The sequence below is a fragment of the Pan paniscus genome, chromosome 9, assembly GCF_029289425.2.
Source record: "Pan paniscus chromosome 9, NHGRI_mPanPan1-v2.0_pri, whole genome shotgun sequence".
NCBI classification, from domain to species: Eukaryota; Metazoa; Chordata; class Mammalia; order Primates; family Hominidae; genus Pan; species Pan paniscus.
The window spans coordinates 78,860,228-78,875,194 of record NC_073258.2 but is presented as its reverse complement, the minus strand read 5'-3'; the positions used below and the strand labels follow the sequence as shown (position 1 = coordinate 78,875,194).

General features: G+C 42.0%; 1 protein-coding gene across 1 annotated transcript in view; it reads left to right on the top strand.

The window, feature by feature from the left end:
• INTS4 (integrator complex subunit 4) overlaps window positions 1-14,967 on the top strand; it is a 116,868-nt gene that overhangs the window by 53,117 nt on the left and 48,784 nt on the right. Inside the window, exons 9-11 of the mRNA XM_034933433.3 lie at window positions 636-707; window positions 3,057-3,231; window positions 13,397-13,602. Of these exons, the coding sequence (XP_034789324.1) occupies window positions 636-707; window positions 3,057-3,231; window positions 13,397-13,602 (453 nt within the window). The remainder of the gene's footprint in view (window positions 1-635; window positions 708-3,056; window positions 3,232-13,396; window positions 13,603-14,967) is intronic.

The following is a 14,967-nucleotide window of genomic DNA, read 5'->3' as shown; positions in this document are numbered from 1 at the left end:
ACTTACTTCTCAGGGTTATAGTGAGGATTTAAATGAGTTAATATACGTCTAAAGCCCTTAGAATAGTACATGACACATAGTGGCCGGGCGTGGTGGCTCACGCCTGTAATCCCAGCACTTTGGGAGGCCGAGGTAGGCAGATCACCTGAGGTCAGGAGTTTGAGACTAGCCTGCCCAACGTAGTGAAACCCCGTCTCTACTAAAAATTACAAATACAAAAACAAAAAATTACAATTACAAATACAAATACAAAAAATTAGCCGGGCATGGTGGCGGGCACCTGTAATCCCAGCTACTCAGGAGGCTGAGGCAGGAGAATTGCTTGAACCTGGGTGGCAGAGGTTGCAATGAGCTGAGATCATGCCACTGCACTCCAGCCTGGGTGACAAGAGCAAAACTCCATCTCAGAAAAGAAAAAAAAAAAAAAAGCACAGTAGGTGACACATTCTAAGCTCTATTTAGGTGTTAGCTGCTGCTAATATTTTTATTTTCCTGCTGATTCAGAACCCATAGCATCTTTACTGTCATGAATAATATTATCTTTATGCACTTAAATTGTCTATAGACTCTGAATTTTAAGATAATGTTCAAATCATAAAAGTTGTTTTATATGCTCTGGATTTTTCTTTTTATAGGGCTCTATGGAGCAAGTCAGTTCTCATTTCTTGGAGCAGACCCTTGACAAGAAGCTGATGTCGGATCTGAGGGTACCTTTTATTCTTTGTTATTTAAAGTGGGTTTCTGTAACCAATGTAGGGGGGCAGTATGCTGAGTTGTGTTGATTTAACTTAGCAGCATTTGTTAAATTAACATGATAACTGTATTACATTTTAATTTAAAATCTTAGTAAATTGAAGCAAATAACAAGTGACTTCATTAAATTTTGTATTATTGTAATGAAATACTTTGCACAGGTTATGCTTTACAAAAAAGAGGCAAGATTAATTTTCTAAGCCAGGTGCAGTGGCTCACACCTGTAATCCCAGCCCTTTGGGAGGCTGAGGCAGGTGGATCACTTGCGGCCAGGAGTTTGAGACCAGCCCAGCCAACATGATGAACCCTGTCTCAACTAAAAAACAAAAATTAGCTAGGTGTGGTGGCATGCGCCTGTAGTCCTAGCTACTTGGGTGACTGAGGCAGAGAATCACTTGAACCCTGGAGACCAGAGGTTGCAGTGAGCCGAGATCGCACCACTGCACTCCAGCCTAGGCAACAGAGTGGGACTCTGTCTCAAAAAACAAAACCCAAAAAACAACAACAAAAAAACCCCAGAAAACCTCAAAAGATTAATTTTCTATTTGTTAGGAACTACAAAGGCCCATTCTCATTTTGTGAGATGGTATGACATTTTAGGACTCCTTTTCAGTAGCAGTTACCATGGAAGACTGAGTAAAGCCTTTCTCCAAACAGTAACAAAATACCCCCAACCCCACACCATTTTTTCTTCTTTTTTTTTGAAACAGGGTCTCACTCTATTGCCCAGGCTGAAATGCAGTGGCACAATCATTACTCAATGCAACTTTGATCTCCTGGGCTCAAGCATTCCTCCCACCTCACCCTCCTGAGTAGCTGGGACTACAGGCATACCTCACCATGCCCAGCTAATTTTTTTTTATCTTTAGTAGAAATGAGGTCTTGCTGTGTTCCTCATGTTGGTCTTGAACTCCTGAGCCCAGGCAATCTTCTTGCCTCTGCCTCCCAAAGTGCTGGGATTACAGATGTGAGCCATTGTGCCCGGCCCCAAATACCTCTTATGAAATGCCCTTAAGCTTTGATTGTGATGGTTCACTAACGTGGTTTGCAGAACCAAATTTGATTCTGAGAAAATAATATGTACATTCATTGTTAGTACCTCAATTTTGAAATTATAAAAGTGATATTATAGCGTTGTAGAATTTTTGATAAGGGAAAGGAAAACAATTTACCCATATGCCTGCTACCCTAATATAATGACTTTGGTGATTTTGGTATATGTCTCTCAGCTCTTTTTCTCGTGCATGGTTTTTTTGTTTGTTTGTTTTGTTTTTTTTTTTGTTTGAGACAGGGTCTCGCTCTGTCGCCCAGGCTGGAGTGCAGTGGTGTGATCTTGGTTCACTGCAACCTCTGCCTCCCGGGCTCAAGTGATCCTCTCACCTCGGCCTCCTGAGTAGCTGGGACTACAGGTGTGTACCACCACACCCAGCTAATTTTTTGTAGTTTTTTAGAGATGGGGTTTAATGAGAGGCTGATATATAAAACGGAGTGCCAGGTCATTCATTTGTGATGAGAACCATAACTGTCAAGTGGACTGGATACACTAACCAGTATATTCCACCTTAGGCAATCTCTGTGTAAAGTGAGTTTACTAGATTATTTAGTGACTGTACTGTAGCTGAAATAGAACGCAATGTTGCCAAATAGAAAAATACTTTTACTGGGACTGAAGATAGTTTTTTTTTTGAGGCGGAGTCTCGCTCTGTCGCCAGGCTGGAGTGCAGTGGCATGATCTCGGCTCACTGCAACCTCCGCCTCCCGAGTAGCTGGGACTACAGGCATGTGCCACCATGCCCAGCTAATTTTTGTACTTATAGTAGAGATGGAGTTTCACCATGTTGGCCAGGATGGTCTCAATCTCCTGACCTCGTGATCAGCCTGCCTTGGCCTCCCAAAGTGCTGGGATTACAGGTGTGAGCCACCTGCTCCCTGCCCGATAATTGTTTTCTTAGAGTCAACGTATTGTCTACCCAAGATGGTTTTTGGAGGGGCACTGCCATTATTTGCCTCTCTGGCTCTCTCTTTCCTATGTTGCTGCCACAGCAAACATAACCAACTTTCTTAACACATTCTTCAGCTATCTTTATCCTCTCTAATTAGGTACTTTCAGCTATTATAGACCAGCAAGGCTTTGGTTTCATTTTAAGTTGAATTTGCATTTCTCTTGTATGAACTACTGATAATTTTTACAAACGTAACTCTCAAAGAGCAGTTTTATTTTCTGCCTTCCCATGTTCTCAGGGTTCATCTTAGTGTTCCTTCATGAACCTCCTACAATTGGTAATTGTTGTTGTCCTCTGCAGAGGAAACGTACTGCACACGAGCGTGCCAAGGAACTTTACAGTTCGGGGGAGTTTTCCAGTGGCAGAAAGTGGGGAGATGATGCTCCCAAGGAAGAAGTAGATACCGGGGCTGTGAACTTGATTGAGTCAGGAGCTTGTGGAGCTTTTGTTCATGGGTTGGAAGATGAGATGTATGGTAAGTATGACTGTATAATAGCAATAGCACTCTTTAAGTGACTGCTGTGTGTCAGGCATTATACTGGGTGATACACATGTATCGTTTCATTTAGTCCTCATAGTAACTCTGGGAAGTACTTACTATGCTTTTTATTTTACACACAGAAGAGACTGAGGCCCCAGTAGTATGAGACAATGGTCAAGAGCAAGAGATTTGGGTTCAGTCAATCTGTATTTAAATTCCAGCATTTTTATAAAACAGGGATAATAATAACTATCTTTCTGAGTTGTGAGAATTAAATGAGGTTCTGTATACATAAAGCACTTGGCATAATACATGTGCCTATTTATAATAAGCACTTAATAATTGGTAATTAAAATTGATATTAATAAAAATAATAACTTGATATTACCCAGCTAGTAAGAGACAGAGCAAGATTTAAACCTAGGTATGTCTGACTGCCAAACCTTTATATGACTGATGAATATTTTATTTCACCTTCATTTTTGAAAGATATTTTTGGGCCAGGCGTGGTGGCTCACACCTGTAATCCCAGCACTTTGGGAGGCTGAGGCTGGAGGATCACTTGAGGCCAGGAGTTCAAGACCAGCCTGGTTAACATGGTGAAACCCTGGATCTACTAAAAATACAAAAAATAGCTGGTATGGTGGCATGCACCGGTAATCTCAGCTGCTAGAGAGGCTCAGACACAAGAATCACTTGAACTCAGGAGGCAGAGGTTGCAGTGAGCTGAGATCGTGCCACTGCACTCCAGCCTGAGCAAGCAACAGAGCAAAACTCTGTCTCAAAAAATAAATAAATAAATAAATACAGAAAGATATTTTTGTGGGAATACAATTCTAGATTAATAAGTTTTTTTTTCCAAGAGACTTTTTTGTTTTTTGAGACAGGGTCTCACTCTGACACCCAGGCTAGAGTGTAGTGGTGTGATCACAGCTCACTGAAGCCTTGACTTCCTGGACCCAAGCAATCCTCCCACCTCAGCCTCTCGAGTAGCTGGGACCAGAAGCACGTGTCACCATGCCCGGCTAATTTTTTAATTTTTTGTAGAGACAGGGCCTCCCTATATTGTCCAAGCCAGTCTTGAACTCCTGGGCTCAAGTGATCCTTTTGCCTTGGCCTCCTAAAGTGTTGAGATTGCGGGCGTGAGCCACTGTGCATGGCCTCTACCAGTCTTTTAATGATATTGCTCCATAGTTTTCTGTTGAGAAATCTGCTGTCGTTTTTATCTTCCTCTGTATATAATGTGTCTTTTTATCTCAAGCTGCTTTTAAGATTTCTCTTTATCACTGGTTTTAAGCAATTCGATTATGATATGCCTGGGTATAGTACAGTTCATGTCATGTTTCTTTTGTTTGGAGTTTGTTGAGCTTCTTGAATCAAATAGTTTTCATCACAGTTGGAAATTTTTTTTTTTGCTATTATTTCTTTCTCTCTTTTTTTTTCGGGGGGTGTGGCGGGGACAGAGTTTTGCCCAGGCTGAAGTGCAGTGGTGTGACCTTGGCTCACTGCAACCTCTGCATCCTGAGTTCAGACAATTCTCATGCTTCAGCTTCCCGAGTAGCTGGGACTGCAGGTGCCCGCCACCACTCTCGGCTAATTTCTGTATTTTTAGTAGAGACGGGGTTTTGCCATGTTGCCGAGGCTGGTCTCAAACTCCTGAGCTCAACTTATTTGCCCGCTTCAGCCTCCCAAAGTGCTGGGATTACAGGTGTGAGCCACCATACCCAGCCACTATTATTTTTTTAAATTTCTCTGACTCTACAGGCCCTTTGGCGACTTTCATTACACATGCATTAGGATACTGACATTGTTTTACAGCTCACTGATGCTCTATTCTTCCTTCCTTCCTTCCTTCCTTTCTCCAGTTTTTATTTTCTCTTTGTGTTTGATTTTGGATAGTATCTATTGCTTTGTCTTTGAGTGTTGCAAGATATAATCTGATGTTAATCCCACCTAGTATATTTTTCATCTCAGACATGTAGTTTCTGTCTCTAGAAGTTTGATTAGAATTTGGGTTTTTTCCATCCTGGACCACATAAGGAGACCCTATCTCTACAAAAAATTTAAAATTAGCCAGACATGGTTGTGCATGCCTTTAGTCCCAGCTACTTGGGAGGCTGAGGCAGGAGGATTGCTTGAGCGCAGGAGTTAGAGGTTGCAGGGAGCCATGATCACACAAGTGCACTCCAGTCTGGGTGACAGAGCAAGACCCTGTCTCAAAAAAAAGAAGAAAGAATTTGGGTCTTTTTAGTATCTACCATGTCTTTCTTAACATACTTAATCTTTCCTCTAGCTTTGTCAACAGATAATATGTTTATAATTGTCTTACTATCCTTGTTTACTAGGACTATTATTTCTGTGATTCGGAGGTTGGTTTTGATTGATTTTTTTCCTCCAGTATTATATATTCCATCCTGTATATATTCCATCCTGTGTCTTTTCATGTCTGATAATTTTTAATTGGATGCCAGACATTATAGATTTCACTTTATTGGATACTGAACATTATTTTATTCCTATAAATATTTTTGAGCTTTGTTCTGGGATCCATTTTTTCAGGTCTTATACTTTGTTAGGCAGGATTAGAGTAGCATTTAGCCTACAGCTTACTTTTCTCCACTAGTGAAGCAAAAAACTCTTCTTTTGCACTACTTGAAGCGCAAAACCTCTTCTTTTCTTTTTTCTCTCTTTCTTTTCTTTTTTTTTTTTTTTGAGACAGGATCTTGCTCTGTTGCTCAGGCTGGAGTGCCAAGGTACAGTCACGGCTCGCTGCAGCCTTGACCTCTTGGGCTCAAATGATCTTCCCACCTCAGCCTCCTGAGTAACTAGGACCACAGGTGGACACCACCACACCTGGCTAATTTTTGTATTTTTTGTAGAGATGGGGTTTTGCCATGTTGCCCAGGCCAGGCTTGAAGTCCTGGCCTCAAGCAATCCGGCCACCTCGGCCTCCCAGAGTTTTAGGATGACAGACGTAAGCCACCACACCTGGCTGCAAAATTCTTCTAAGTTAACTGTGGTTTTATAGGCCCTGTGTGACCTCTGGAGATTGTTTTCTCTCATCGTTTTGAGTGGTTCTTTTCCAGGCCTCAGATGGTCTCTGTCTCACAGATCAGAATTCAGCTGAAGACTTGAGGCGACCATCTGCAGATCTCCCAAGCTCTCTGTCTCTCTGTGTAGTTCTCTCCTTTCTAGTAATTTGCTCTATGAACTCTAGCCACATTGGACTTCCCAAACTCCTAGCTCAATCTTCTCAACTCAGGGAGAGAAGACCTAGTGCCTGGAGTCTCTCTAAACAGAATTGCTGTAATCATTGAGATCACCTCATTTATTTCCCATCTCTCAGGGATTGCAGTCCTTTATTGCCAGATGCCCAGTGTCTGGAATGCTGTTGTTTCATATATTTTGTCTCTGTCTCATCCTTGGAGGATAAAGCTGGTCCTCATTACTCCATCTTGTAATAGATGTCCTATAAAGCCCCTGTGATTTCCATATGCTATCTGTCTCACGTACATCTCAGAATTTCAGTGCTTTGAGATGATTGACTCCAGCCTCTTCATTATCAGCAAGGGTAACAGACCTGGTGAGGTAATGTTGATTGTCCACATTTTACAGTAAATTTGTGCCAGAGACCTGTGCCAGGTCTTAAAAGTGCCTATAAAATCATACCTCAGGATAGAACTACTTCTTAGAAGGGCAAGAATATTATTTTTGAAAGAAAGTTTTTCATCAGTAGATGTTAAGAATTGGGTTATCCTATCATTTGTTCTAAAATGTTCCATATGTATAGAAAGTAAATCTACCTCTGCTTTTTGATTCTCTATGAACTTAAAATATGAATTACAGTTTAAATAATATTGGATAATAAGGAAGTCCAGTTATTAAAACCTATTTTACTCTAAAATTAGTAACTGAAACCTATTTTGTTTCTATTAGCATTTTTGCTTTGTTTCATTTCTACAACTGAATTTCATCACTTTTATTTTTTTATTTTTATTTTTTTGAGTTTTAATGCTCTTTATTATTGAATTCAATGGCAATGTAACAACAGTCATGGAAATTTTGAAAAGAAGAAAACATCCATAATCCCACCTCTCCAACACAACAACATTCTCATGTTTGTCTCTTCCCTCTGGGATTTGTCTCCCTGCAGTCACCCTTTTAGAAATGTGCAGATCTAGGCATTTGCATCATTCTTTTTTTTTTTTTTTTTTTAGTATTTATTGATCATTCTTGGGTGTTTCTCGGAGAGGGGGATTTGGCAGGGTCATAGGGCAATAGTGGAGGGAAGGTCAGCAGATAAGCAAGTGAACAAGGGTCTCTGGTTTTCCTAGGCAGAGGACCCTGTGGCCTTCCGCAGTGTTTGTGTCCCTGGCTACTTGAGATTAGGGAGTGGTGATGACTCTTAAAGAGCATGCTGCCTTCAAGCATCTGTTTAACAAAGCACATCTTGCACCACCCTTAATCCATTTAACCCTGAGTGGACACAGCACATTTTTCAGAGAGCACGGGGTTAGGGGTAAGGTCATAGATTAACAGCATCCCAAGGCAGAAGAATTTTTCTTAGTACAGAACAAAATGGAGTCTCCTAAGTCCACTTCTCTCTACACAGACACAGCAACAATCCGACCCCTCCATCCCCTCCCCACATTTCCCCCTTCTCCACTCCACAAAACCACCATTGTCATCATGGCCCGCTCTCAATGAGCTGCTGGGCACACCTCCCGGATGGGGCGGCTGCCGGGCGGAGACGCTCCTCACTTCCCAGACGGGGCGGCTGCTGGGCGGAGGGGCTCTTCACTTCTCATAGGGGGCGGCCGGGCAGAGACGCTCCTCACCTCCCACACGGGGTCGCGGCCGGGCAGAGGCGCTCCTCACATCCCAGACGGGGTGGCGGGGCAGAGGCGCTCCCCACATCTCAGACGATGGGCGGCCGGGCAGAGACGCTCCTCACTTCCTAGACGGGATGGCGGTCGGGAAGAGGCGCTCCTCACTTCCCAGACTGGACGGCCGGGCAGAGGGGCTCCTCTCATCCCAGATGATGGGCGGCCAGGCAGAGACGCTCTTCACTTCCCAGACGGGGTGGCGGCCGGGCAGAGGCTGCAATCTCGGCACTTTGGGAGGCCAAGGCAGGCGGCTGGGAGGTGGAGGTTGTAGCGAGCCGAGATCACGCCACTGCGCTCCAGCCTGGGCAACATTGAGCACTGAATTAGCGAGACTCCATCTGCAATCCCAGCACCTCAGGAGGCTGAGGCTGGCAGATCACTGGCGGTTAGGAGCTGGAGACCAGCCCGGCCAACACAGTGAAACCCCGTCTCCACCAAAAAAATACGAAAACCAGTCAGACGTGGCGGCGCGTGCCTGCAATCCCAGGCACTCGTCAGGCTGAGGCAGGAGAATCAGGCAGGGAGGTTGCAGTGAGCCGAGATGGTGGCAGTACAGTCCAGCTTCGGGCTCGGCATCAGAGGGAGACCGTGGAGAGAGAGGGAGAGGGAGACTGTGGGGAGAGGGGGATGGAGAGGGGGACGGAGAGGGACAGGGAGAGGGCCACTTTTAACATTTATATGATTTAGTTATACAGTTTTCAGTTTGCCATTAAGATTTTTTAAATACTTTTTTTAATACTTTTAAGTTCTGGGGTACATGTGCAGAACGTGCAGGTTTGTTACATAGGTGATACACGTGCCATGGTGGTTTGCTGCACCCGTCAACCCATCATCTACGTTAGGTATTTCTCCTAATGCTATCCCTCCCCCAGCCCCCCACCCCCTGACAGGCCCCAGTGTGTGATGCCCCCCCACCTTCAGTGTCCATGTGTTCTCATTGTTCACCTCCCACTTATGAGTGAGAACATGTGGTGTTTGGTTTTCTGTTCTTGTGCTAGTTTGCTGAGAATGATGGTTTCCAGCTTCAGCCATGTCCCTGCAAAGAACATGAACGCATCCTTTTTTATGGCTGCGTGGTATTCCATGGTGTATATGTGCCACATTTTCTTTATCCAGTCTATCATTGATGGGCCTTTGGGTTGGTTCCAAGTCTTTACTATTGTGAATAGTGCTGCAATAAACATATGTGTGCATGTGTTCTTATAGTAGAATGATTTATAATGCTTTGGGTATATGCCCAGTAATGGGATTGCTGGGTCAAATGGTATTTCTGGTTCTAGATCCTTGAGGAATCGTTACACTGTCTTCCACAATGGCTGAACTAATTTACGCTCCCACCAACAGTGTAAAAGTGTTCCTGTTTCTCCACATCTTCTCCAGCATCTGTTGTTTCCTGACTTTTTAATGATCGCCATTCTAACTGGTGTGAGATGGTATTTCATTGTGGTTTTGATTTGCATTTCTCTAATGACCAGTGATGATGAGCTTTTTTAAATATGTTTGTTGGTCGCATAAATGTCTTCTTTTGAGAAGTGTCTTTTCATATCCTTTGCCCACTTTTTGATGGGGTCATGGTTTTTTTTTGTAAATTTGTTTAAGTTCCTTGTAGATTCTGGATATTAGCTCTTTGTCAGATGGATAGGTTACAAAAATTTTCTCCCATTCTATAGGTTGCCTGTTCACTCTGATGATAGTTTCTTTTGCTGTGCAGAAGCTCTTTAGTTTAATTAGATCCCATTTCTCAATTTTGGCTTCATTGCCGTTGCTTTTGGTGTTTTAGTCATGAAGTCTTTGCCCATGCCTACGTCCTGAATGGTATTGCCTAGATTTTCTTCTAGGGTTTTTATGGTTTTAGGTCTTATGTTTAAGTCTTTAATCCATCTTGAGTTAATTTTTGTATAAAGTGTAAGGAAGGGATCCAGTTTCAGTTTTCTGCATATGGCTAGCCAGTTTTCCTAACACCATTTATTAAATAGGGAATCCTTTCCCTGTTGGTTGTTTTTGTCAGGTTTGTCAAAGATCAGATGGTTGTAGATGTGTGGTGTTATTTCTGAGGCCTCTATTCTGTTCCATTGGTCTATATATCTGTTTTGGTGCCAGTACTATGCTGTTTTGGTTACTGTAGCCTTGTAGTATAGTTTGAAGTCAGGTAGCATGAGGCCTCCAGCTTTGTTCTTTTTGCTTAGAATTGTCTTGGCTATGTGGGCCCTTTTTTGGTTCCATACTAGTATATATATTTAAGGGGTACATGAGATGTTTTGATACAGGCATGAAATATGAAATAATCACATCATATAGAATAGGTATCCATCTCCTCAAGGATTTATCCTTCATGTTACAAATGTTATTAAGATGTAATCAAATTAACTTAAGTTTAAAAAGTGAGTATACCATAACCAGGTATCAGGTATGACAGCTTTCTAATTTTATCACATTTATACAGTTCTGGGAAAATTTGGGTTTTAGGGATGCATTGCTGGGAATGAAATGGAGCCTTATTTCACTAGCTGTTCACTCTAGTGTAGTGCCTCACATACTTCTAGTCTTCTAATTTATCCATCTTCTCCCTCCTTTTTGGGACTTTGTGCATGCAGCTTTTCTTCTAGAAAGGCCTTTTTCTTTCTTTTGGCTTAGCAGCTCTTTTAGTTATTGTTTTTAGGGATCACATATTACAGAAAGCCACCTCTGATCCCATTGATTGAGCTATATTTCTTCATATGCATTTTCTTACATTCCCTGTGCTTTTCCATGGCAACAGTCATCACTCTGTAATGCAATTAACTGTTCTTGTTTGTAAGCCTGGGGGATAGTCTTGCTTTTGTTCATCTTTGTATCTTTAGTACTAAGTACAAACCTAATAGGTAGCTAAGTCTGGATCCAATTATACATGTGCAGATGCTGAGGATCAGTCTTTTTTAAAATATAGTATAGTAGATTCCTTTTCTCTGCTCTGTACCCATAGGGAATCTGTGACATATTATTTATTTATTTTTAATTAACTTTTTTTATAGAGATGGGGTCTCACTATGTTGCCCAGGCTGGTGTTGAACTCCTGGGCTCAAGTAATCCTCCTGCCTTGGCCTCTCAAAGTGCTGGAATTACAGGCGTGACATACCTGGCCGACATATCTTCAACATTCCAAAAAGTTCAGTGGAAAACATCAATTTTCTTGCTTATAGTCTGGCCGTTCAGGCAAAGTAAAATACCACATTTCTTTGCTTCTGCTTGGAATTCTATCAGCTGAGGTCACAATGATTATCTCTTTCTGATCAGAAGTTCCTTCCTGATTGCCTTGGTGGACTTGCAAAGGTTACATATGAGTCAGTGTGGTGTAATGGATAAAATTCTAGGAGGAAGAGCCAGCACTTAACATGTTTGGGTTTATCTCTAGCTTGCCTTATAATTAGCAATTTCGTGTTTAAATTATATTATTGTGAAGTGAAGAAAATTGTTCTCTTCTGATAAAAAGGAGGAATTCATAACTACCAAGAAAAACCTGAATCATCTGTCTTTAATGTAGTAACTCTACTTTTAACATGTCTATAAAACCTTTCTTTATACAAAGAGGAATTTGTGTTTGTGAGTTTTAACCACAACTTTAGGTACTTTTTGTTTTATTTTGTTTTGGAATAGTCCATTTTGTTACAGAAGCATATGGGAATCACTAGAAAAAAACAACCATGTATAGAAGTCTTGTGAGCATTTTCTGTGTCTTACTCATTTCTCATCTTTGTATCCTAGCCCTTAGTACTGCACCTAGCATATAATACGTGTTCAGGACCCACTTATTAGTGAATCAAGAAAGGGCTTCCTCGGATCAGTGGCTTTATTGTTTACATGTTCTGAGCATGCCAAGGGGTGGAAAACATGCCTCTGTTTTCAGGGTACTTACAGAACCCAAACCTATACCCTAGGTGATACTTATTGAGCCCTTAAAATATGCCAGGCAGGGTCCCTATGTGGTTTACCTGTATTATCTCATTTAGTCCTAACAACTCTGTAAGGAAATGAGTATTATCTCCATTTACCAGGTGAGAAATTTGAGGTGCCAGGAAGTTGAGTTACTTATTCAAGATCACCCTCCAACTTAGTGGAGGGATCATTCACTACAGTTTGCTCTGAGACCTCTATCATTCCAAGCATGTATCCTTAACTACTATATGATTTTAGCCTACAATCAACAGACCTGAGTATTGGTCCTATTCCTGCCCTCATTCACTTTGAGGCAAATGAATCCACATTGCTGAATCTTACCTCTAAAATTCGAACAATGATATTTAGTCTACTTTAATCTTAATGATAACATTATTTACTAACTGACTTTTTAAAAAGTACTGTGGTCAGAATACTGAGATAAGTAAGACAATTTAATTTTCAAGAAGTTAATGTAGACAGACATGTGACTTCATCACATATATGTGGTGTCAGATTTAAGCCATAGTCCTTGTGATACTAAAGTCCATGTTCTTAGATCGACGTTAAGGTGGGTAGTATGTGAAACTGTGGGCATAGAGATCTCCCAGGGAGAGTTTATAGAATGAGGGGAGTAGAGAATAGAAGACAGCCTGAAGGAGAAGGAATCCATCTTGGACTTTTCCCATGGCTCTTAATTTGATATGAGTTACTTTATATATATATAAAATATGGGGCTTCAGTGTGTTGCTCAGACCAGCCTTGAACTCCTGAGCTCAAATGATCCTTCCACCTCAGCTTCCTGAGTAGCTAGGACTTTGGTGTATGGCACTGCACCTGGCTGATGTGCAGTTTTTGTTTTTTTGTTTTTGGAGGTTTTTTTTTTTTTGAGACAGGGGCCCACTCTGTCACCAGGATGGAGTGTAGTGGCACGATCATGGCTCACTGCAGCCTCAAACTCCTGGGCACAAGTGATCTTCCTGCCTCAGCCTCCCAAGTAGATGGGACTATAGGCGTGTGCCACCACACTTGGCTAATTTGTTTTTTGTGTGTTTTGTTTTGAGATAGGGTCTCATTCTGTCACCAGGCTGGAGTGCAGTGGCATGACCTTGGCTAACTGTAATTTCTGCCTCCCAGGTTCAAGTGATCCTCCCTTCTCAGCCTCCCAAGTAGCTGAGACAACAGGCGCACGCTACCACACCCAGCTAATTTTTTAATATTTTTGGTAGAAACAGAGTTTTACCACGTTGCATAGGCGGGCTCAAGTGATCTGCCTCCCTTGGCCTCCCAAAGTGCTGGGATTACAGGCGTGAGCCACTGTGCCCAGCCTGATGTGCAATTTCATTTGTTCTTTTTTCTAGAGGTTCGTATTGCTGCTGTGGAGGCCCTCTGCATGTTGGCCCAGTCTTCACCCTCTTTTGCTGAGAAGTGCCTTGATTTCCTAGTTGACATGTTCAACGATGAAATTGAGGAAGTACGTCTGCAGTCCATACATACCATGAGAAAAATCTCTAACAACATCACCCTCCGAGAAGATCAGCTTGACACTGTCCTGGCTGTGCTAGAGGTGAGTGTTTCTAATTTGTTACTCATTTCTTCATCCCTCACCCCCCCCCCCCCAGTTAAAATCAGGTATTGTGCTAGGCATTGGTGACAGAACAGTATATCAGGGAGCACAGTTCTGTTTTCTCACCATACCCCTCCCCTAAGATGGAAGAAATTGACTATGAAACAGGAAATTTGAATAAGCTTGGTCTTTCTGTGATCAAGAAAGGATAGGATGCCTAGGGAATACATAGTGTCTAACCTGAATTGGCTGAGGTGAGGTTGGGAAAAAGGAGGAAGTGCTGTAGTGGACACTTGAAGGAGGAGTAGGACTTAACTAGGCTTTTTTTTGCCTTCTTCTTTTGAGACAGGGTCTCACTCTGTCACTCAGGCTGAAGTGCATCTTTTTTAAAGGAGAAGTGACACTGGTGGTAGGATGAAAGGGTACCAGACAGAGGGAGCAATGTCTAAAGATGCAGAGATAAGACAGAATATGATATATTCAAGGAACTAAAAAGAGTTTATTATAATGATAGCGTAGAGTTGAAGAGATGGAAGAGTGGAGGACATGGCTATAGATAAGGTAGGGGCTAAATAATGAAGAGTTCTTTTCAACCTTTAATTTGATTTTATTCTTGTAGTGAATCATAGGCTGTTATAGCAGCAAGTGCTCTTAGGGATTGATTCATTCTACCCTGGGAATTTTACAGAGAAAAAAATAAGTTGTCTGAGTTAGTGGCTGAACCAGAATGTAAACACAGAGTTGCTTCCCAGGCCGTACGGCTCTAGGTGGTTCTTCTATTATTTTTCTAAAATGTCTGGATTTTAATTGCAACTACTCAAGTTCTTCAGAGTATTCATAAATGGGGTTTGTCCTCTGGTTTCCTTTTTGGGGGAAGTTGGGGTTCAGATGTGAAAGGGATAGTGATTAGGTGCTTAGTTTTTAGAACACTTGTAACAGATTTCTACTGCGTACTTTAAAGAATAGCTGGTGCTTTGGTTTTGAAGGTCCCTACCATTCTCTCAGCTGCTTAGCACTTCTACTAAGATTTTTCCTGAATTATAAATCTTTATAATTTTTTCGTGTATTTTTTCCTAAAAATAAGTTTACATTCTATGTGCGGTTCTTCATGGGTGGCCTCATACATAGCCTAGCCACTCCTTTCCTTTTTAGCTTTCTTTTCCACCATTCCTCACCTTGAACTTTATGCTGAAGCCACTTTCCTACACATATTGCTTTTCCTCACAATTTTACCTTCAATGTAATTTTCCCCCACAGTTTGCAAAACTGCCACTTTAACCCAGGAGATGTCCACTTATTCCCACAGCCTATATTAGGTAACATATCCAGGAAGCCTTCCCTAACTGTTACTCCCAGCACTGGGTG